Below are 22,497 nucleotides of genomic sequence, written 5' to 3' on the forward strand. Positions count from 1 at the left end.
TCAAACCACTGAAATAAGTCATCACAGCTATTCTATCTTAAGTTCAGCTGACCCATGATACTATTTTATCATTTCATTGACTGACAACCGACACTGGTGGTAATGTGCCAAGATACACAGCAATGTGCCAACAAATCCAAAGAATACGAGTGCTAGCAAGTAAACATGGACGTAAACAATGCAGAACTCAAACCTTTAATAAACATGTTTTGGTAAGTAATACTGAATGTAAACATACTTTTTGCTTGTTTACAACTACACAGGACACTCAGCCTCTCTAGTATGATGAAGCTAGCTCACTTTTAATCACGGTAGATCTTAGTGGTAACCTATGCTGCACAATAACCCTAAGCTCCAATTCAGTGGATCTGATTGGAAAGTGTCAACAGCACAACTACTGACCAATTTACAATAAAGAGACCAGTAATAAAGAGCAATATAGATATTTTTATTGATATAAAATATCAATTTGCCCAGTGTGATAATTGTGTCAGAGACAGAAGAAACATGCTTGCACAATCGTCTGTCCACTGTGTTTAAAACAGAAAGACAGTTTACTAATGGATGCCAATTTACATGCAACCTTTGGGCAAGCTGGATGTTATTAAGCATCATTTCTTTTCTTCAGCCCCTGTTTTGGGGACAAACTATGTGTACTGTTTTTCACTGATTTGGCAGCAGACACTGCCTTTCTTTGCTTTTATCTATCCATCACGTATTCTTCGTAGGTTGTCCATTGTGTGACAAAAAAAGCATCAAAATATCACTATAAAATAAAATCAATGCATAATCTCTCTATGAATATTTCATTCTTGACATCTGAGCATGCTGAAAACGTCAACCACATTTAAAGACATCTATATAATTATTCACAGAGTTAACAGAGTCATCAGCTTCATGATGCCAGTTATTCAAAATGTCCAACATTAGGGCTTGGTGAAGGCAGGTAGCTCAAAGAGAGCGAGACTAAGTTGAACTTGTTTCCTGATACAGGCCCCCTGGTTGAGTCCACTAATAAGACTAAGAACTTATAAGAATAGGAATAGTTTTCTGTTGTTTTGCTTCTCTAGAATTATTATTCTGTTTGGTTTGGAGAAAGCTGAGGCTCCACTGTATGCTGCAGTGTTAAAGCAGGACAGATACAGACTACTGAGCTGTTTATTTCTTGGTTCGCACACTGCTGACAGCTGACACATCTCATCCAAACTTTTGCCTTTGTGTGTGTTTACATAACACTGTGCATGTTTAAGCAGACAATGTGCATGTTTACACAAAAGACACAGTGAAACTCACCACCAGTCAGTAATAAAGATTTCCTCCTTGGCTTCCTCCAAAGCATCAGCCACATCCTCCATGTAAGTCTTTCCATTCACATACCTACCAAGAAACATAAACAATAAACTACTGCCTTTTTAGAGCTGTCTGTTTTGTCACAGCTTGGCCAATACGGCCACAAAAACACAAAAAAGAGCAACAGAGACAATGAAAGTGCATTTGTCTGTTGACTTCTCTAATTTTCTTAACTTTGAAAGCTTTAGGCAACAGCCATAGCTGTCATCATGACATGACTGTTCTTTAAACACTCTCTTTTTCCTATTAGTTCACAGCACCATGGCATGTTTTTCCCTCAGGCTCCATGCGGAGCACAAAAACAATGTAACAACATTATCACACAAATGATTCAATATCACAGAATCTGCGAGCTGAGGGGGAGACAATGCTAAAAAAGACCTGAAAGAAGAGAGAGTTGACGGCTCGGTCCTCGCATACATTTCCATAGTTACCAGTGAAAGGCTAACAGAGAGGAAGGCAGAGAAAAAAGTAAGATGTGCTGAAAATGTGTGTATTTTTAGATTTATTTATTTTACTTTTCAATGTGCAGCTTTCTTGTAGAGAACCTGATAACCATCCACTAAACACTTAATCATATAAAAGATATTTTTTATTTTACTTACTGACAAATTTAACTAAACTAATATAAAAGCTTTTTATCTTCAAAATCTTTCTTTGTATTTTTTATTTCTCTATTACTGTGTTGTTGTTGTTTTAATTAAATCTTTCTGCTTACACAACAACATCAATAACAGCTCTACTCCTGTGCTCTCTGCCAGTGTAGATACCATTTGGCGGGGATGTTTTCCTGTTCCTGTGCAAATGATCCAAAGCGGTGGTCTCGGAGGAAAGCGCTCCCATGACTCCTCACGAAGCTCTCGATGCTTTGACCCCACCAGCGTGCGTGTCTGTAGCTGCTGCACTTAAACACCAGGGTCCTGCCAGGTAGATGTACACAGATACCAACACAGACACAGTGAAGTAAACATACATGTTGAGACATGGTTGGTTGAGGAAAACTGCACCACATCGCCACAAAATAGACCTTTTGAACACATTTTTCAGATCATAATCTTATTTTATGAAACAGTATTAGAGAGGGTAGGATTTTCTTTTTAACCAGTGCTTAAGTAACATTAACTTCAGAGTCCACTGTAAGCCTTTCCTCAAAATACTATAGATGTGACCAGCTACAAAATTCGAACATTCAACCACAAACACACATTTAAACAAACACACTCAAAAAAATGTAACCTGGAGAGGCTGTCAATCCGGACTCCGTGTTTGGTCTCTGTGTCTTTGGAGTCCATCTTGATGCTGAACTCTTTATCCACCAGCAGGACAAAGGAGATGGCCCCTGAGTCTGGCTTCATGTACAGCAAGCAGGAGTCCTTTACCACCAGCCAGCTACACTTCATACACACACACACACACACACACACACACACAGACAGACACACACACACACCCACCATTACCATGATCATCATCATCATCATCAGGATTTAAGATATGTGTGTGTTTGTAAGGTTCTGTGGATATCTGTTGATTGCTGTGGACCGTTTCTTATATTTCTTGTTTTAAGGACAGGATGTAGGAAGAAAATCAACATGGGGATGTAGGTGGATGGGCTGAGCATTTCAAATGTGTGGGATTTTTTTGTGTTGTCTTTGGAAAAGAATAATAAAAACTGCTCATGTAATAATTTGGCTGTGACAAAGAGGAGGGAAAGGAACAGACAAACAGATAAAGAGAGAGGAAAGCGTGTGACAATGCAGCTGGTTTGAAGATGCTACTTTTTGGTTAGCAAGCTACAAAAAAAATGTTTGAGATGATTTAGAGAACTACTACTTTTTAAGATGTTATCAATATCATGGTTTTTTTAAATATGCAATGAGTGGTCACTGGATTTTAACACCCACTCTCAGACAGCTTCCTGCCAGAAATTTGAGGCTGGAACATTTGATTTTGTCTTTTGAACATATCATCCATTACTCCTACACTTCTGATAAGTTTGCCAGTTGAAAACATAAATAAAAAAAGTTTTAAAAAATTGCTAATCCTTCCCTTTAATCCATCTTTATTACCATAAGACATTAAGGAGTTCCACTCATAAACTGTAGTAGTAAACTCACAATGGCAAGATAGTTAAAAACAACAAACGATCAAGTAACTGCAAGATAAATTTGAACTGGTTGCTTAATTACAAGAAGATAAAACCTGTCAAAAACAGAGATATACTGATCATGTCAACTAAAATGATGGGAGGGAGAATAAAAGAGACACAAAAAGAAAAAGATTGAAAGACAGAGACAATGTAAAGCGAGACAGAGAGAGCAACACACAAGGACAGAGGTAATCACACACCGTTTGGACCAGCGGTAGCAGGCCTGGCTGTGACCACAGCAGTTCATGCCAGGGATACGATGTCCACCAGAACGCTTATAGATCATTCCTTCCCTGGAAGAGACAGAAAGAACTGTGAAATATGTATTTTACTATGACATGTAAGGAGAGTATAAAACTAAATAGGAGACTTGGAGGTTTGTAAATATGCATGCTTCCAGAAAGTATCTCAGAACAACTTTGACATGGGACTTTCACTCTGAAATGTTTAGAGCTTATCCACCTGACACAAGACAGAACTGTTTTTGCAGATACAAAGAAAAAGGGGATTGAAGAAGAGAAATTGCTCACAGTCCTTTGGGCCCCAAGTCATGAATGAAAGACAGCTGGCTGATGTCAATAAACTCCATCTGATAATAGACAGGAAGAGACAACAAGAGGCTTCACATACTGACTCGTGTATAGAAAAACTGAAACTAAATCTGCACAAAAATGTAATTTCCAGAAATAAATAAATAAACATTGTCTTGTGTTTCTCAGGAGAGTAGTTTAATGAGCAGCAATAACATGGTTAAATTCCTCGAGTGTGTAAGTAAACACATTAGAGCCGTGATAACGGTCTGTGTCAACACTGCACCATATTGTTCCACCATAAGGGTAGAGGTCAGTAAAATGTTATTTAAATAAAAAAATAAAACACAGTTAATTATGTTTACTTTTTCAGCGCATCTCAGGTATCTAAAGTAGCTGACATGATACATCTGGCTCATATCGAGAGGAATGTATGATACCCACAAAATAAGTATAAAAACTTAAATTGGTAGGCTTCATTAAGAGGCTATGTTAAGGTATTATGACACAGCTTGCAGTGCTTAGTATGGTTACTCACAGTATGGTGATATTTGCGGTACATGGCCATCCTCAGCAGCTTGTTCAAATAGTCTTCTAACTGCCTCTGTAAAAACACATACACTATATTGTGGCCACTGTAAGTATTTTAATATCAAAACCCATGCATATAAACACTAACATGCACACATATACAAACACACAGGGATTCATAGGATACTTGAACTGGCAACAAGATAAGTGCCATGGCAACAAGCGAATGCCAGGAGAGCTCCCCGCCATAAGGTTAAGATATGACAAGAGTGAATTTCCCAACCAGTCAAAAAAACAGATGCGACATACCCTCCTGCTGGAGACCTGCTCATCTCGCACCAGGTCTTCTCCCCCTCCTCTAGGCAGGGAGGGCATTTCCCTCACCTCACTCTTCCTCATTGTCCTCCTCCTCACTGTGTGGCTGAGACAGAGAGGGAGAAAAATGAAGATGTTGAATTAAAAAGCCCAAGCTATTTGAAGATGCTAACACAGAGAGCGCATCTCAAATCGGACAGTGTTTCCATACTTTGTCCTCAAATGTTAAGGACAAACCTCAAACCTTTAGGCAATAGCTGTTTCTGTTCAACCATTGCCCCAAAGCTGAAAACCCAGTTTCAGCCACTGCTTTGACATTAAACCACATCATTTCCTGTGTACCTTCCTGCCAGCGGGTGTTTAGACAGGCACATTTAAAAGCAAGAATAAATGGACAAATTGCAAGTTGACTCATTGTATCAACTAGGAATGCAGAGTGGCAAAATGGACATTTATTTAACTATAAACAAGGACTTCATTTTAGAGGCAGAGACAGAGGAAGAGAGAGTAGGGAGTACTTTAAATCCCATTAATATCCAAAGGTAATATCCTTTGTAACTTGTTTAGTAGTGTGTATGTCCCCAGAGAGAGAAAGATAGAGAGAGAGGGAGGGAGAGACAGGAAAATAATAAAAAAAAGAAAACATACGGAAGGGACGGTAGCGATCACTGTATTGTAGAGAACATTATGAAAATACGGATAAATTATTAAAGTAACAGATTGTTATAATGACAGGAATATTCTGACATTTGGCACAATATACATGAATCTAGAGCCAGGAGGCGATTAACATAAAGACCAGAAGCAGGGGGAAACAGCTAGTCTGGCTCTGTCCAAAGTCCACCCCCACCTCTAAATTTTACTAATTAACATGTTGTGTCTTGTTTCCCTAATCCAGACAAACAGAAATATAAAAATGACATGTTGTAGTTTTAGGGGGAATTAAGTGCTGGAACCATTTCTGAGTGCATGGCTTCCTGGAGTCCTCCTGGCTGCCTGGCAACTGTTGCAGCATTCATGCAATGCGAGCAAAATGGGCATGACAGGAAAACCACTTATTATAGTCCCCACAAATTATTCCAAGATGGTTATTCAGAATTAGCCAGAATTAACTACTTCTGTTTTTCTTAATGAAATTGGAGCAGTACGTTAACGAACGAAACCAGATACAAACTGTGCTCCTCCATTACATTTCTTTAAATGTAACTCTATTATGTTAAAATGTCATACTCAGTGAGTCTTTGCACCAGTCTGTGTGTGTGTGTGTGTGTGTGTGTGTGTGTGTGTGTGTGTGTGAGAATGTGTACTACACTGCGTGCAGGCCTACTCGGGAAAGAAGAAGTAATATTTTGGGGAGAAAAGACTGTTTTCCACAAGGTAAGTCATTAAATTATAGTTATTATAGTTTTTCAGGTTGGAAATGCAAGTCGATGCAATGTGACCAACCTTCGGGAGGGCAGCGGTATCCTCATGAAGGTCTTGTACGTCCTCAGCTCTCTGTGCAGCTCCATGAAATGTTTCTCCTTCCTCTTCACTACCCAGGTAAACTCACCGTGCTTCAGCTCAATCCTAAATACTGCTGGCAGAGACTACACACACACACACACACACACACACACACACACACACACACACACGGAAAGGTAGCAGTGAGAGTGTTTAAGAGAGAGATGATGAGCTAAATTTATATTAGGTAAAACATGAGGGTTAGGGAATCATTTTAGTTGCTTAAGAAATTGTAAAAACAACAACAAAAAACAGTACCAACAGTACCTTGTTGACACTCCTGTGGTGCGACAGGTTGAAGCGGTCTTGTGCGGTGGTGAATCTCTCCACTTCCAGGATCCGAGCAGTGATGGGCACCGTGGGAAGGTAGACCTTAGCATTGGCCTCCTTAAAGCCCACTGTGGCATACACCGCTGAAAATGGAATACGACAGTCCCCTAGGAGGAAGAGACACGGGGGTTGTTAGCATGGTTCTTCTGCATGTGCATGTAGGAGTTGTTCCGGCTGCTTGGGAGCGAGTAGGCTGCATCACAGAAAAGTCGGCCTTTGTTCAAGATTTTTTGCTTGCTTTTTTGCAGTGTTAAGGTCAAATGTTTCTGTTTATTCTTCAGTAACATTTATGAGATCTCAATTATATAAAAGGAAAAAATCCACCCTCATTCTCTTGTTAGATATCAGTTTGAAGGCTCACCAGCTCAAGTATTTTTTGTCAGTTTTCCACACAGACATATGACGTGAGCCCACATTTCCTTTAGCCTGGCTGCTCTACTACCCCTTGATTTTCCTATATTTCCCCAGAGACCTGGATACAAACCTAAGAGAACAGTCACAAACATATTGCTTTGGGCTTACATGCCCATATAAATCTGGTTCCAGTTATACTGGAAGTTCAATCTCTTGAGAATGTTGCATAATCTTAGCAACTGAAGTGTTCCCTGGAATAACTGACTGCTTTGCTCAGTTTTACTATGCTATTTAGTTTTTTATAAATATTATTATCAGATTTTTGTCTTTTATTATTGCATCCAAAATGATCACACCTAAAGTATGTGTTTGCATTACTCTGGGTAATTTGTTTTGTTTATGGTTGTATTTATCTTTGTTCTTAGGAGAAGTTATGGAGAAATCATGCTACTTGAGACAATATGCAAACACACACACCTAAATTTCCCTCATAGTCGATCTCCTCTCCCTCCCCCATTTCCAGCTCTCTAGTGTCCAGGCTCTCCACAAGGTCGGCCATCGTGATACCGTCATGTACGTCCGGATCAGAAACTTCAGAGTTCACCAGGTTGAGGCTACTGGTAGTCGGTGGAGCCTTATCCAGCATGCTTAGCAGTTAGCCCCTTGAGCAGGGTGAGCCTAGAGGAATGCAGAAGAAAAATGATCATTTCCAAATAAAATAATAAAAACATAAATAAATATATTAAAAAATATATTCTATGGAATAAATAGAAACTTGAGAGGGTGTGGATTTGCACGTCCTTGTTCATGCTGTAAGCTATATGACTGATCCTGAGTGTGCATACACTCCCACAGTGAGGAACTGTCATTTGACTTTTAACCTTCCAGTGATTATGTACAGATCATGACTGGTTACACCCCCCCCCCCCCCACACACACACACACACACACACACACACACACACACACACACACTGTAGACACAGCTGTAAAAAGGTTTCAAGGTCACATGGAGCCAATACTCTAGACACAGCCGCACTAGAATTGTGGACAACAAATATGAGATGTCTGGCCACCAAGAGCTGCTACAAATGCTTCAGTTTTCCTTGGCAAAAGTTATACAGAAGTTTGAACCACCATAAGCACCATTCTTCCAAAAATATCCCTCATTTGGTGTTTTGATGATGGTGGTGGAAAACACTGTCTAACACAGTGGTGCAGAATCTCCCATACATATTCAGCTGGCGTGAGATCTGGTCTCTTTGTTCTTATTGTGACAAACCATAGTGATGATCATTATACCTTCAATTCTAAACTATTTTGGATCACAGTCTGTTTAGTTTAATTTTCAGTTATGATTAGGCTCACCCGCCCACTTTTCAACCCACCTTTCCACTCCAGCACCAACGAAGTGTTGATACATTTATTTGGTGGATAAAACATATGCCACTCATTACATCTGTGGTCTGTGACTTCAGAGACTTTCCTACAAGCTAAAAAACTTAAATCTAGTTAATGACAAACTAACTGCCTGACTGGAATTCAGTTGTTTATTACTGACACACACAATGAACAGCATAAAGAAAGTCAGCTGATAGCCTTCACTCAAACCAAATTCGATAAATCCTACTGTATGTGCAATCATCAATCACTTATTATGTACTCATATCCTACTGTACTGCAAATGAACATATTTGTGAAGTCTTCATATAAGATACTGAGTAAAAATTCACTCCTTTGCTGCTACGCAATATTATTAATCCTAATCTTTGAGGGCATTAGTGAGACACATTGTTCTGTTACACACAGGTCATTTTTCAAAAACCGTGCCAACATGATTCCAGAGTTCAGTAAAAATACCTTCAAAGATATGTTTATACCTTAATGTTTCCATTTAATGTTATCTTAATAGAAACAGCCTTAAATAAAAGGACATAAAACACATTATTATCAAAATCAGATGATATTTGATTTAAGAGCAAGTGAACAAGGCTAGGCATATTTGGCATTTGATATTGTTTTGTGAGACTGACACAAAGGCTTATAAATGACACAGGATTGAGACAGAGCGCTTGACTTCTGACATTAAATGCCAACATTTGACACACTAATATCCAAAACTTATTTTGTATCTCTGACCATGCTTCATGTCAGTGCAATAAAATCCTACCTTATACCTGCAGTAGCTGAATGCTGTACCTATAAGACAAGACCCCCTTTAGAATATCAAATGGTAACATTTTCTTTATTTCCATGTACATCGTTTTCTAGATTGTTACCACATACATGTGACATAATTTATAATCAGATTTCAAGTGAAGTTTATTTTCAAAGGAGAATAAAAATGGCATCTGTATTATGACACATTATATAAATTAGAATTATTCCAAATGAAGGGGAAATGTTACTGTAAACCACACACCAAAGTAAAGGCCAATTTACACCATCGTAAGCACTTCTACTTCTGCTGCACTCTAATTACACAGCCAAATTGCTAGTTTAGCCGCTGTTGTTGTTGGTGTAGGCTACCACAAACAATGGCAAGTGAAATTGAGTGGGTCATGTTGGGGTTGGAGCTGATAGATGTTAAATAGAAGTTACTTTTAGTGAAATTGCTAAAACTCAGAAACGAGAGAACAGGATTTGAAAATGGCTGCGAAGAAGGACAAGCTGGGAATGCGTAGGAGGAAATGCGATGCTACCAAGCCAACCAATTACAGTTATTGCGTTCTGCGTTCTGTGTCGCTGCGACGTGCAATTACATTTTTGGGGAGGTGCTTTTAGGTTACGGCGTAAATTTAATGCAGAAGTTTAAATTGCCGTTAAATCTGTTTTTAAACGTATGAGTTGACTAAAATCACGTCATCATGCACAGTTGTTACAGACACACAAACAGACAGACACACACAGTCACTCCTACGTTTTTCAAAGTATAACCCCACTTTCAATTTCATATAGTCATAATTAATCCACTTGATCATCCACTCGCAGGCTCATACATTCTATTAATTAACACTCCCCAAACCTTCACTCATGTTTCTTTCTTTGATTGAGGTTTGAAAAAGCCTCAATTGTGACAGCCTTATCAAACATTACTTTATACTGTAAATTATGTCATATGGTCATTTGTCAGTGCTGTCTGGGAATGACTTGACTGACTACACCCACAGAAGTGGGAGTTGGAGAAAAAAATGTTGGTGATGCAATTTGCTGTGTAAGACACCATGCTGAGTCAGACGTATGTGATCAGTAAGCCACACCTGAGCTGTCATGCTACATCACCATACCACTAGTTTTAGTTTCTAATGATGTACAAAATTGTAAATGGGCAAGTCCCTTTATATCTGTCTAAACCTTATGCCCCATCCTGTGGTCTCTGCTCTCAGAATACAGGCCTCCTGTCTGTACCCAGAGTAAAAAGGAAAGCAGCTGCTGCAGGGCCTTTTCCTATCCCTTCCTCTTGAATAACCTCCCTGTTGACATTAGACACTCTCTGTTGAGACCGTTGAATCAAACTTAAAACTCATCTTTTTCCCTTAACATTCAGTTAGCTTAATTTTCTTGGTTACCTTGTACCTCTTACCATTACCCTTACGGCAGGTCGATCCAAGTCTCATGTTTTCCCATAGACAAGAATATTGTAAACTTTCTGAAAACCACTGCATCTCTGTAACCCCCTGTCTGTTTGTGTCCCACAAGCACAGCTGTTTGCCTATCTTTCTGTCATGGAGTGTTGGTATTTCCTGTTTTGTTTTGGTAATCATCTCTTATGTGTCTTTTTGCATTTCACATCCTGTTCTTGTATTTTCCTGCTTGTTTGATTGTTTGCTCCACCATTATAGTTTCCACCTGTGCCTTGTTAATCACACGCCACTTGTGTATTTAAGTTTGTGTCTTCACATTGTTTAGTGTTGGATTGCTTTGTCAATCATCAAGTATCTCAGCTATATCTTCAGTGATACCTTGTGTGTTCTACCTCTGCCTGTTTTTTTTTATTTTTGTTGTGGACTGCTTACGTGGTTGTTTGACAAGAGCTTACTCATTAAACTAAGTAAAATGAACTTGCTTTGCCTGTTGTCTTGCGTTTGGGTCCAAAATCCCGTTTCCTATGCAGACTGCACTTAAGCTAAATATGATACTTCCTCACTGTCACTGTCATCTCCTTCTCTCTTTTCCAATTTTCTCCTCCTAGTCCTCTCTTTTCACTTTGGCTTCTCGTGCTGGACCACTGGTAGTGTGGGACCTCTCTCTCTGTTCTGGCTGTGGATGCCTCATTACAGATGCTTTGGATCTGGATCTTCGTCTTCCAGGAGACTCAGCCTCTTTATCTCCCTGTGTGTGTGTGTGTGTGTGTGTGTGTGTGTGTGTGTGTGTGTGTGTGTGTGTGTGTGTGTGTGTGTGTGTGTGTGTGTGTGTGTTCCTTCCTCCAATCTGTGTGAATGGTGTGGTTGAGCTTTGCCTCTTGTGTTTGTTTAGTGCACTTGCAGGTTTCATGGTGGAGAGGAGGTTGTGTGGCTTAGGGCTGTGTGACAACACCTGAAGTTGCTTGATGTTCTACTTTGATCTATTCTTTAAATATATTACAATCTATTCATAACTTTGTCATCATGGATGTCATACTGTAATTTTATTGAGTTGGTCTATTTTGTACACATTACATCTATTGCATGCCTTGGAAGAGGGAAAGGTGTCGTATGCTGTACAGATTGTAAAGCCCCTTGAGGCAAATTTGTAATGCCTTGACCTGACTTTAGTGCTCGTGCATGATGCAAGGACTAAACACAGTATGCACACCGTGTAGTGCACATACAGTCAAAATAATAGTATAATAATAGACAAAAATTGCAGCACATACACATGTTATCACATCTTGTCATGTTTAGTAGATGCTGACTTTGAGCAAAGGGATATGGTAAAACTGTGCTCAGTTCTAAGATTTAGTTTCACTGTGACCCCAAATAAACTGCTGAGAACACACGTTAGATTTTGTATAACAAAGATTTCTTTAAAGATAAAGGCTGTTAAACCGGTAAGAAAAATGCAGCTTGTCATGTGCTTGCTACACTGCTCAAACTTTATTTAAGCCCCAAGAGCAATCAAAAGAAGCATCTGCAAAATCCTGCATTACCAAGACAAGATACAGGCAGGGTGTGGAGAAAAACAGTGCTGGAGCAGTAGTTACAACTGCGGGGTTAATATGCATTTTAAATCTTCACTTTTCAAGTGCAGAAAAAAAAACAAAGAAAGAATCATTCACACAAAAATAAAAACACCAAGCAGTATGCTTAGTCTTCCAAGACTAGCCAATACACATGTTGCCCATTAACCTCCCTCTCCAGTCCAGAGGAGCTAGAAAAGACTCCGAAGGAGAGGGGAAGAGATGAATGGAGAGAAATAGAGAATATGACTCAACAGAAAGCTTCTAAAGGGAGATTTGATTAAAAGGACAATTTTAGTATGATTGGAGTTTGCTGATTATTCTACGCACTGCCTTACTACTGTACATCACTGTGGATCATTTTTCTGTACTCTATCAAGTTGGAATTCCTATCTTCCTTAATTGTTTTGACATAACTGCTGTCTATTGTATTTTTTGATAGCAGTAAAATCATTAAATTCAAAAAATGTGGTTATGGTTATGAAAATTGGGATTGGGATTGATTGGGATGTAATTAACTACTCCAAATTATGTTAACAAGGCCCGTTACATTAAAAGGATTTCTTCTGGAGATGAAGCATGCAAAGCGATATGTGTGTTTATCAGTAGGGAGCAGATGCCCCCTGATATGTCATCCCAGCTCATATGATCCAAAATGTATGCATTCAAATGAAAAGATGAACAGAATGAGTCATTAAAAATGTTAATATGTGACAAAATTCTGATAAAAGCAGACAGAAAGCACCTAACTAGTAAAATAATCATAATTTTTTGACAAGAAACAAAAGGATATACTGGAAATGAGGCATAGAGATAGCAATTACGCAAGTAATGTTGATTCATCAGATTTCAGGCAAGTCGGGGCAGAAACAACACACACAAACACATACACACAGCGCAAAAGAAAAAAAGTTGTTTCAGTGGAGGCACACAAAGTCACACTCTCTAAGACTTTAGGTTTACCTATAGGGATTTTCCACTTACTAGAGTAATTTCCTAACATACTGCCTAAATTTAACATTCCCCATATCCAAGTTTAACATTAATCTGAGCCCATATAACCCAGCCTGAGAATACCACATGCTCAAATAAGAAACAGGTACATAACACTTCTTTCCCTGCAAAGTGCAAAATTTTTATGTTTGGAGATAAAAATGTCTGTGACAAGTAAATAACACATGAGCGTGTACACCAACAGATAACAGCTTGACAGTAAACATTCCCACTCCACTGAACAAGATCCAACACACTCTCACGGTCAGAAGTCACCGGCAGTCACCAGTTGCTTACAGCGACTGCGTGTCTGTGTTTCCTGTGGTCCCTGTGAAATCATTTAGTCTCTTCATTCATCCATCCAATCCAATCATTTTCTCATTCAGTTTTTTCCTGAATAAGGATGCTTATGCAAGATTTCGATAATTATTGTGATTATTTTAAAAGACTATCATAGTTAATGATAATCATTACTGATTATGGCCATTAATATCAATCATTTGAGGAACAAAATAGCCAAACTTCTATTTGGGTGTTATTTGCATTTGCATGTTTTCCCACCATCTTCACCACACTACTTTTGTACAGAATGACAGCAGTGTGGGAAAAGATACTGCACAAAGCTAACAATGGTGTGACATCTAAATTAGTCATTTTATTATTTTATTATATTATTTATAAATTATTTTAGTAATCAGTCATTATTTTTTAGGCTAGTAGCTACATTTAGCAAGCTTGTTGTCAAACGTAGGAGCCCAGGGTGAAAAAGTGGAATGGCATTTTTGAAACTATCCATGCAAAAAGGGGTTGACAGCGAAAACATGTATTTAATGACGACCAGACTGAGAAATACTTGTTTGTTATATCTGAGAGAAGCATAGGACCACCACGCACAGATTTCAGTGAAAGAGCTGCAAATTGTGAAGAGTGGTAAAATGCCACTACAACCCCAACCATACCAATTTTGAACCAAACTGTCTTAGTATGGAAACCTGACAACTGAACCATTTGGAAATGTCATATCAAGCTACCAGCAGAATAATTGCAAAATAAATTGGACAGTACTGCAAGTGACGACTGCCCAGCCACCACACCTTTTGTGCCCAAGTTTAAGGACTTAGTTACACAACAAAGGTTAATGCAGTAATATGTCTGTGTATGCAGTTCTGGAGTTTTAAAGCCTTAATTATAACTTGCTTAATTGGTTTCCTGGACCTGTGACACCATGGACCTCTATTACTTGGGTAAATTGAGTATAAATTGTGCCCACTGACTGTCTAAACTGAATGAAAATGTTACATAATCTTATTTTATAAGATCTCTATTGATCCACCATAATCCTGTAAAATGTATTCATAGAACAAAGAGAAAGCAACAAAATCTACATCAAATTGTTCTAAACAAAAAGTTAATCTTTTGTTTTAATATTCCATCCTTCCATCTTCATCCGCTTATCAGGGTTGTTTAAATCATTAAAAGTTAATATGATTTTGGTCTAGTTAGACATTCAAGATGCATCAATGTCATTAAATTCAGAAGGGCCCATTGGTTGAACTTTTGTGTGGCGTGCATACAATCTTAAGAGTCCAGAAGAAGTATTTATGACAGTGTAGTTTTCTCCCTGCTCCAAGAATATCCATGACCCTTGACATACTTGACCCACCAAGAGGTTAACAGCAGAGGGACCTGGAATATTAAACATATGCACATACATGTACGGCACTGGTCATAATATCTGTTCTATAGTATGCAACCTGGCAGGGGAGCAGAGAAATGATGAGAATGCAATGGAAGTAGGAGTTTGCAGGCCTTATCTCTCTACTCCATTCCAATGGAAAACAGCCTACTTCCTGCTTCCTGTCCCGTTGTCATGGCGAGAGTTTTAACAGCCAGCGAGCTGCTTATATATAAATATCAAGAGAGGCAGCTTAAAGTGTCCGCCTCTCCCTCCATGTGCTAGAATCCCTCTTAAATGTCAATTAGTTGGAGTCAACACATTGTGAAATCATAGATGACATGAAAGAATGTTGAGTGGGAGAAGAACTGTGGAGGTTCTGCAGAGTGTGGCAGAGAGTGAGAGGAAAAAATGAGGCATCATAAAAGCAAAGTGGGCACTCGTCAATCTTCTCAACATGGAAAACATGGGAAATTCAGTCTCTCGCCCAGCACCACAGGCATCAGAAACATATTACTGCACTTTTCATGCAGGGACCAAGGTACATAAATTTAAGACAAATTCCATTAGTGGGGATGTGATATTTTACCTCACATTTTAAGTAAGAGTAAAGCTTTTGGGGTAGAAGTACAGTGAGGAAAATAAGTATTTAAACTGCAAGCTCTCCCACTTACAAATCATGGAGGGGTCTGAAAAAAAATCCAGAAATCACAATGTATGATTTTTTAATCCTGTAGTTTTTCACCAGGTTTGCACACACTGCAGGAGGGATTTTGGCTCACTCCTCCACACAGATCTTCTCTAGATCAGTCAGGTTTCTGGGCTGTCGCTGAGAAACACAGAGTTTGAGCTCCCTCCAAAGATTCTCTATTGGGTGTAGGTCTGGAGACTGGCTAGGCCACGCCAGAACCTTGATATGCTTCTTACAGAGCCACTCCTTGGTTATCCTGGCTGTGTGCTTCGGGTCATTGTCATGTTGGAAGACCCAGCCTCGACCCATCTTCAATGCTGTAACTGAGGGAAGGAGGTTGTTCCCCAAAATCTCGCAATACATGGCCCCGGTCATCCTCTCCTTAATACAGTGCAGTCGCCCTGTCCCATGTGCAGAAAAACACCCCCAAAGCATGATGCTACCACCCCCATGCTTCACAGTAGGGATGGTGTTCTTGGGATGGTACTCATCATTCTTCTTCCTCCAAACACGGTTAGTGGAATTATGACCAAAAAGTTCTATTTTGGTCTCATCTGACCACATGACTTTCTCCCATGACTCCTCTGGATCATCCAAATGGTCATTGGCAAACTGAATATGGGCCTTGACATGTGCTGGTTTAAGCAGGGGAACCTTCCGTGCCATGCGTGATTTCAAACCATGACGTCTTAGTGTATTACCAACAGTAACCTTGGAAACGGTGGTCCCAGCTCTTTTCAGGTCATTGACCAGCTCCTATCGTGTAGTTCTGGGCTGATTTCTCACCTTTCTTAGGATCATTGAGACCCCACGAGGTGAGATCTTGCATGGAGCCCCAGTCCGAGGGAGATTGACAGTCATGTTTAGCTAATGATTGCTCCAAAGGTGGACCTTTTTTCACCAAGCTGCTTAGCAATTTCCCCGTAGCCCTTTCCAGCCTTGTGGAGGTGTACAATTTTGTCTCTAGTGTCTTTGGACAGCTCTTTGGTCTTGGCCATGTTAGTAGTTGGATTCTTACTGATTGTATGGGGTGGACAGGTGTCTTTATGCAGCTAACGACCTCAAACAGGTGCATCTAATTTAGGATAATAAATGGAGTGGAGGTGGACATTTTGAAGGCAGACTAACAGGTCTTTGAGAGTCAGAATTCTAGCTGATAGACAGGTGTTCAAATACTTATTTGCAGCTGTATCATACAAATAAATAGTTAAAAAAATCATACATTGTGATTTCTGGATTATTTTTTTTAGATTATGTCTCTCACAGTGAATATGCACCTACGATGACAATTTCAGACCCCTCCATGATTTCTAAGTAGCAGGGTGTTCAAATACTTATTTTCCTCACTGTATGTCCTGCTGGATAACTTTGGTACCACTTTCTAATGGGGCACGCTTTCTAAGATTAATTGATGGCTTTATTAATATAATAAATTAATAATTTACTTTTGCTTTAAAGAGCAGTTAAGCCATTAATGGAAACTCATTCTGGGATGGCAGGTTGTGAAAAACCTCTCTAACTGATGTTTATTCTCCAGTATGATAGTTTGACAGACTCTCATATCAATAATTAGCTTAGTTTAGCACAAATGTCTGAAGAAAGCTTTTGAAATACTATGAAATATGCTTATTTGTTTTGTTACTGGGAAGATGAGAAGATTAATACCACTTCAATATCTGTATGCTAAATATGAAGCAAGGCTCAGGAGGCAATTAGCTTAGCTTAGCATAAAGAGTGGAAAGAAACAGTTAGCCTTGATCGGTCAAAATCCGCCTACCAACACCTCTAAAACTCACTAACTGACATGTCGTACCTTGTTTGTTTAATCCGTTCAAAGCTTCACTACTACTACCTACTTCAAAGAGTAAATGTGACAGTTTGTCGTTTTACAGGGGGTTACGTGCCAGACTATTTCTTAGCCCTGATCAGTTTCCAGGCATAGAAAGATTTTTATTCTTTGTTTTTTGGACAGATTAAACAAACGAGACAGCTAGCTTTGCAAACACAATGACTGAGAAACAACCACCAGCAATTAAAGAACTGCCCATCCTGCCTTTGCCAACAACAGTGTAGAAAACACTTGTGTGAACAGGTTCTGGCTCCACACTGACCTTTAAGCTCATTATGTTCGATATCATGGCGCTCTTATCAATGAGTGGCAAAGAGGCATGATGACAAACAGTGGGGAATAACTTTTGAGATGGGACAGTGGTGTACTATTCTCGCATCACACTGTCAGACATTATCGCAGCTGCCTCTGAAGCCTGGGATGCTCTGCCCTGGGCCACGGAGCACTGGAAGGGTGATGAGATGCGATGAGCGGGACCAGGGCCTTTACGAGGCTCTTGCCGAGGAGAGCGAGCCCTACGTGGGCTAAAGTGTAGCGCGGCAACCATCTCCTGCTAGTGGGTTTGGTGGGCAGGGCATAGCGGAATGATACGAGCAGCAGAGTTAGAGACACACCGTATGTTCAGTTGTTACCAACTGCTGCTTTAAGGCTCGGTAATTACAAAATACAATTTTATTATTAGCTTCTTAACATTTATAATTACAGATCACTATTTTGCTGGTGGCCTATTAGAAAGTGAAAAATGTGTATCTGTAGACTTGGTGGTTTATTAGAAAGATTAATGACCCACCAAACTGGCAACCCAACAGTCGTTCCACTTAATTGCTCATAAAATGTCTATAAAGCATCAGTTAATTATTTATTAACAACAACTCACTAGCTAAAACTTATAAATGGGGGCATTTTAAGAAGTGGTACCAAACGTTTAATAATTACTGGGGGTTACACCAGGTTAATCCACAATCAATACTCTATTTAGCATGCAGTTGATTCATTAATCTCTCACACCCTCGCTGGAGGAAGAAGCAAGCTGGCCCACATAGGTGTGGGCCATGTTGCATTTGCAGTCCCTACTTCTGTTCCATCTGCCCTCCTGAGATTTATTATAACAAAAAACATTTTCCTCTGAGATTCTGGAATAAAAGAAGATGAGACATGCTCTAGTTTGTTTTTGTAGCAGACTTTAGTTAGTAGCCCTGTTCCAGTAGCCTGTGAGGAACATATCGGATTGAAGTTCAGTTTATCTATCAGTAGAATAAAATCTGCATCACTTATCAGTTACTTAGCTCTTGTCCAAAATTAAGTTAAATCAGGAAGTTCTGTGTCTTGCAGCCAAAAATCTGATTCAATGCCAATCTTCTGTGATCCATGTGTGAAGACACTGCCATTGGTCCACACATAAAAATATAATTCATACTGTAATCTTATGTTTTCTGTGAAGCATTAACAGTACTCTTACAATGAATATTTGATTCAAATATTTTCTTTACCCCTAGACACGCAGGGGATTTGGAGGGTTGAACATCTTCTCAGCATAATGTGCGCTTTTTGAGATAGTTTGAAGAAACTGTGATTTATAAACAATAATACCAACTCTTTTTTCCTTGTCTTTACTGTACATAAATGATATCTTACACAAAAGTAGGCACTCGATCCTAAATGCCTCAAACAGGAACAGTGGTATTTTTCTTATTTTCCTCTTCTATAAAGGTGGACAACACATACATATGTTAACTGATTTAAGGGGATTCCAGCCATTCAAACATCACACAAACATTCCACTCTTATTCTTTGTATGTCATCTATTTTTTGTCCCATGTTAACGTTATGATCAAGATTGTTGGGATATAATAATAATAACAACAACTGGCAATAAAGCCTTTTACACTTACGAAACAGCTTTTGGTAACATAGCTTGCATTGTGGATTGTAAATTGTACATTTGTAGTTTTTCTGATTTCCCATGGTCAAACAAAGACTGTAAATTGTGAAGTGTTTTTTTCAATGCAGCTACCATAAAGTTGATTCTGGCACCACCAACAGAATACCATTTCAAACAAACATAGGGAAAAATCCAACTGACCTGACTACAATATATGTCGGTCTGAGTACTGTTTCTGGAATTGACTGACTGCGTGGTGCCACATTAACAACCTGGTTCTCAACCCCTCCAAAACAAAAGAACTGATAATTGACTTTAGGAGGAAGGAAGAAGAATATGCTCCTCTATATATCAAAGGAGACATGGTCGAGCGAGTCAGCAACTTCAAATTCCTGGGCACACAAATCTCTGAGGACCTCAAATAGACTGTTAACACTACCATGCTTGTGAAAAAGGCTCAGCAGCGGCTCTATTTTCTAAGGACACACAGGAAGGTGAACCTGTTGATTTCCTTTTACAGAGGTTCTGTTGAAAGCATCCTCTCTCACAACATTCTGGTGTGGTTCACAAGCAGCACTGAGGCTGACAAAAAGGCACTACAGAGAATTATTAGATCAGCTCAAAACATCACCAACAAACAACTGCCCTCTCTCACCGACAGATAGATCCTGATGTCTCTTGATTTCATTTTGTGATCCTTTTATTATTTTCTCATTTTTATTAGAAGCTTAAAAGAGTTTGGTCTGCATAATTGCAAAACAGTGCAACACAGTTCATTGTTTTGAACATCAGTTTGATTATATTATGTGTGAATTTGCATGCATTTACCATGTTGAGTTAGAAATAGATATCAGAATATATGTGCATATATAATGTGTAAATGATTTAGACTATCACACAGCCCTAAATACATGTCTTTCTGGAAAACATAAGAAATCACTGGCTCAAGTAGAATTAGAGATGACAGGTTGGGAAAAGGTGAAGGCAGCACAAAAAAAAGGGTGTACTGCCTTGTGGAAAACACTCAACATCACTGTAATAGTTTCAGTATCGTTCACTCACTCGTCATCAATCCAGAAATGTATGCAAAATTATCTCTACCAGTCATAAACTGAACTCTAGGCATTTCTGCCTAGGCCTACCTACTATATGTTTCTCTATTCTGGGTTTGCATGCAATACGGGTTTGACAAGTATACGTTTATTGAAGAGAACACTGGAGGCAGGCGGAACATGTACTGTATGTCAATATCAGCAGAGGTGCTCTCCCCAGAGATGATTTGTGAGATGCAACATCTATTCCTGGATGTGTGATAACAAGCTTAACATTTGTAAAGTATAAATTATGTAAGTGAACGATTTAAATCATTTTAAAGATACCATACAGTACAACCATGTGAACATCATCTTTGCGTAACAGACTACCACTCACACTCATTGATGTGCAAACACACACACACACACACACACACACACACACACACACTAAAGATAAAATAACCCTAGCTTGGCATTTACAGATCATGTGGTGCCAAGCTCCTCATGGTGCAGATGGTACAAAGGGAGAGAGAGAGAGAGAGAAGATGGAGGGAGAGAGAAGCAACAAGAGAGGTCTGTGACACCTCTCTTTCTCTGCCCACACTAAAGCTGCCTATTATCTAATCCTTCACACCATGGATAGGGGGATAGGGATGGTCATAGAGACAGAGAAAGCAAGATGCCAGAAGAGAGGGCGCAATCGTCATCATCGCCAGAGTGGCGTTCTGCTGGTGGTAACACAAGGCATCATTGTACTGAAGGAGTGATGGAACTGCGCTCTCTCTCTCTTTCAGCCAAGCCTGACTCAGCCCAACCAAGGCGGCCAAGTTAGATCCTGGAAATTACCAAAGTTTAACTTGTGTACTGACCACTAAAGTGACTCTGACTCACCATGATTACAGTAGCAGGGCAGAAAGTATAGAGGACATTCGTGTTCTTGACTGAAAGGGTCGGTTCCCCCCAATTGCCATCTCCTGTGGTATTTGGCCATAAAGGTAGTTTTGGTTTTACTGAAACTACTTTTAATTTTTATAATTGTTTGTTTGAAAACAACAGTGTTCTGTGGAATATCGAAAGTAATGAGAATTTTTTTTTTCAGGAAAAAGATATCGCTCTTTATTTTATTTTCGGCATGAATCAGGCTTGTATACAGGCCAAATATAACCTACTTCTGATTTACTTATATTTTTGTATCTCAACAGTCTGTGCAGAAGACCTTTGTCATTTGTCCTGAGCAGTAAAACAGCGATGTCTGCCGCAATGTGATTTAAACCTGTTATTGAATGAGAAAGTCTGTTCCTGTTAAGGATTTAGTGAACAGCATACCCTTCCAATATAAGCTATGAACAGCCTTATGATGCAGATTGACAATGAAAGCTGCAGAAACAATAAGAGTTGTACAATACTAAAAATATTTTGAGACTGTGTTTGGAAACTCAAAACAGGGTTTGTGGTTTTTTGACAGGGATTCACCATATGGTGGGAGCATATGAGAATGTAGTCCACATCTGGAATGAATTTACTGCACTAACTACAATGCTGACTGCCACGCTAAAAATAAACACTAACAGCAATGAGGTAAAACTAAGTCTTTAACTTGTCCCAGATTAATGATTGAGTATTCAACAATATTCAAGCAGAATGGTGTGTGTGAGTGTGTACATTGATATGTATCACAAACTGCACAGGAAAGCAATAGTTCCACATGGAATGGGTCAGCACACATGCACACACTTAAAGCCTAAGGCAGGGCAGTGAAAAAGTTTTCTGTATGTATGCTGGCACCACAACAGAAAAACATTGAGGTTATGCTTCTGCCACTGCCTCTGCAAAACTAAGACTACTTAATGCCACAGGTCAGTTGCAAATACAACAGAAGAAGAGAGGAGAGGGGGGGATTGGTATGAGCGAGCAGCAGCAGGGAAAGAGAATATCTCCAGTCCTCCCATGACATTCTAGCTACAGCAACTAACTTTCACAACAGGGTGCGAGAAGGTCGACAGCAGGCCAGCACTCGCACACCTTTGCAGTCTTATATCAGTAAGCATAATGGCAGACTCAAACATACTGTACATTCTTCTACATGATCACGCTGACAACCCAAATCCAAGGAGTGTCGCAGAGACACATATGTCTCCCAGTCCATT

The 22,497-nt window shown here is 39.4% G+C and overlaps 1 protein-coding gene across 1 annotated transcript in view; it reads right to left on the bottom strand.

Annotated features, from left to right (window-relative positions):
* pld1a (phospholipase D1a) overlaps window positions 1-22,497 on the bottom strand; it is a 34,522-nt gene that overhangs the window by 11,772 nt on the left and 253 nt on the right. The window contains exons 2-11 of the mRNA XM_038728624.1: window positions 7,543-7,743; window positions 6,649-6,818; window positions 6,322-6,464; window positions 4,870-4,981; window positions 4,568-4,633; window positions 4,030-4,088; window positions 3,700-3,792; window positions 2,587-2,739; window positions 2,121-2,270; window positions 1,294-1,377 (exon numbers count right to left, since the gene is read on the bottom strand). Of these exons, the coding sequence (XP_038584552.1) occupies window positions 1,294-1,377; window positions 2,121-2,270; window positions 2,587-2,739; window positions 3,700-3,792; window positions 4,030-4,088; window positions 4,568-4,633; window positions 4,870-4,981; window positions 6,322-6,464; window positions 6,649-6,818; window positions 7,543-7,711 (1,199 nt within the window). The 5' untranslated portion in view covers window positions 7,712-7,743. The remainder of the gene's footprint in view (window positions 1-1,293; window positions 1,378-2,120; window positions 2,271-2,586; window positions 2,740-3,699; window positions 3,793-4,029; window positions 4,089-4,567; window positions 4,634-4,869; window positions 4,982-6,321; window positions 6,465-6,648; window positions 6,819-7,542; window positions 7,744-22,497) is intronic.

Source organism: Micropterus salmoides, unplaced genomic scaffold (genome assembly GCF_014851395.1).
Source record: "Micropterus salmoides isolate LMB-PRFRI ecotype aquatic unplaced genomic scaffold, ASM1485139v1 Ms_hic_scaffold_19, whole genome shotgun sequence".
NCBI lineage: Eukaryota > Metazoa > Chordata > Actinopteri > Centrarchiformes > Centrarchidae > Micropterus > Micropterus salmoides.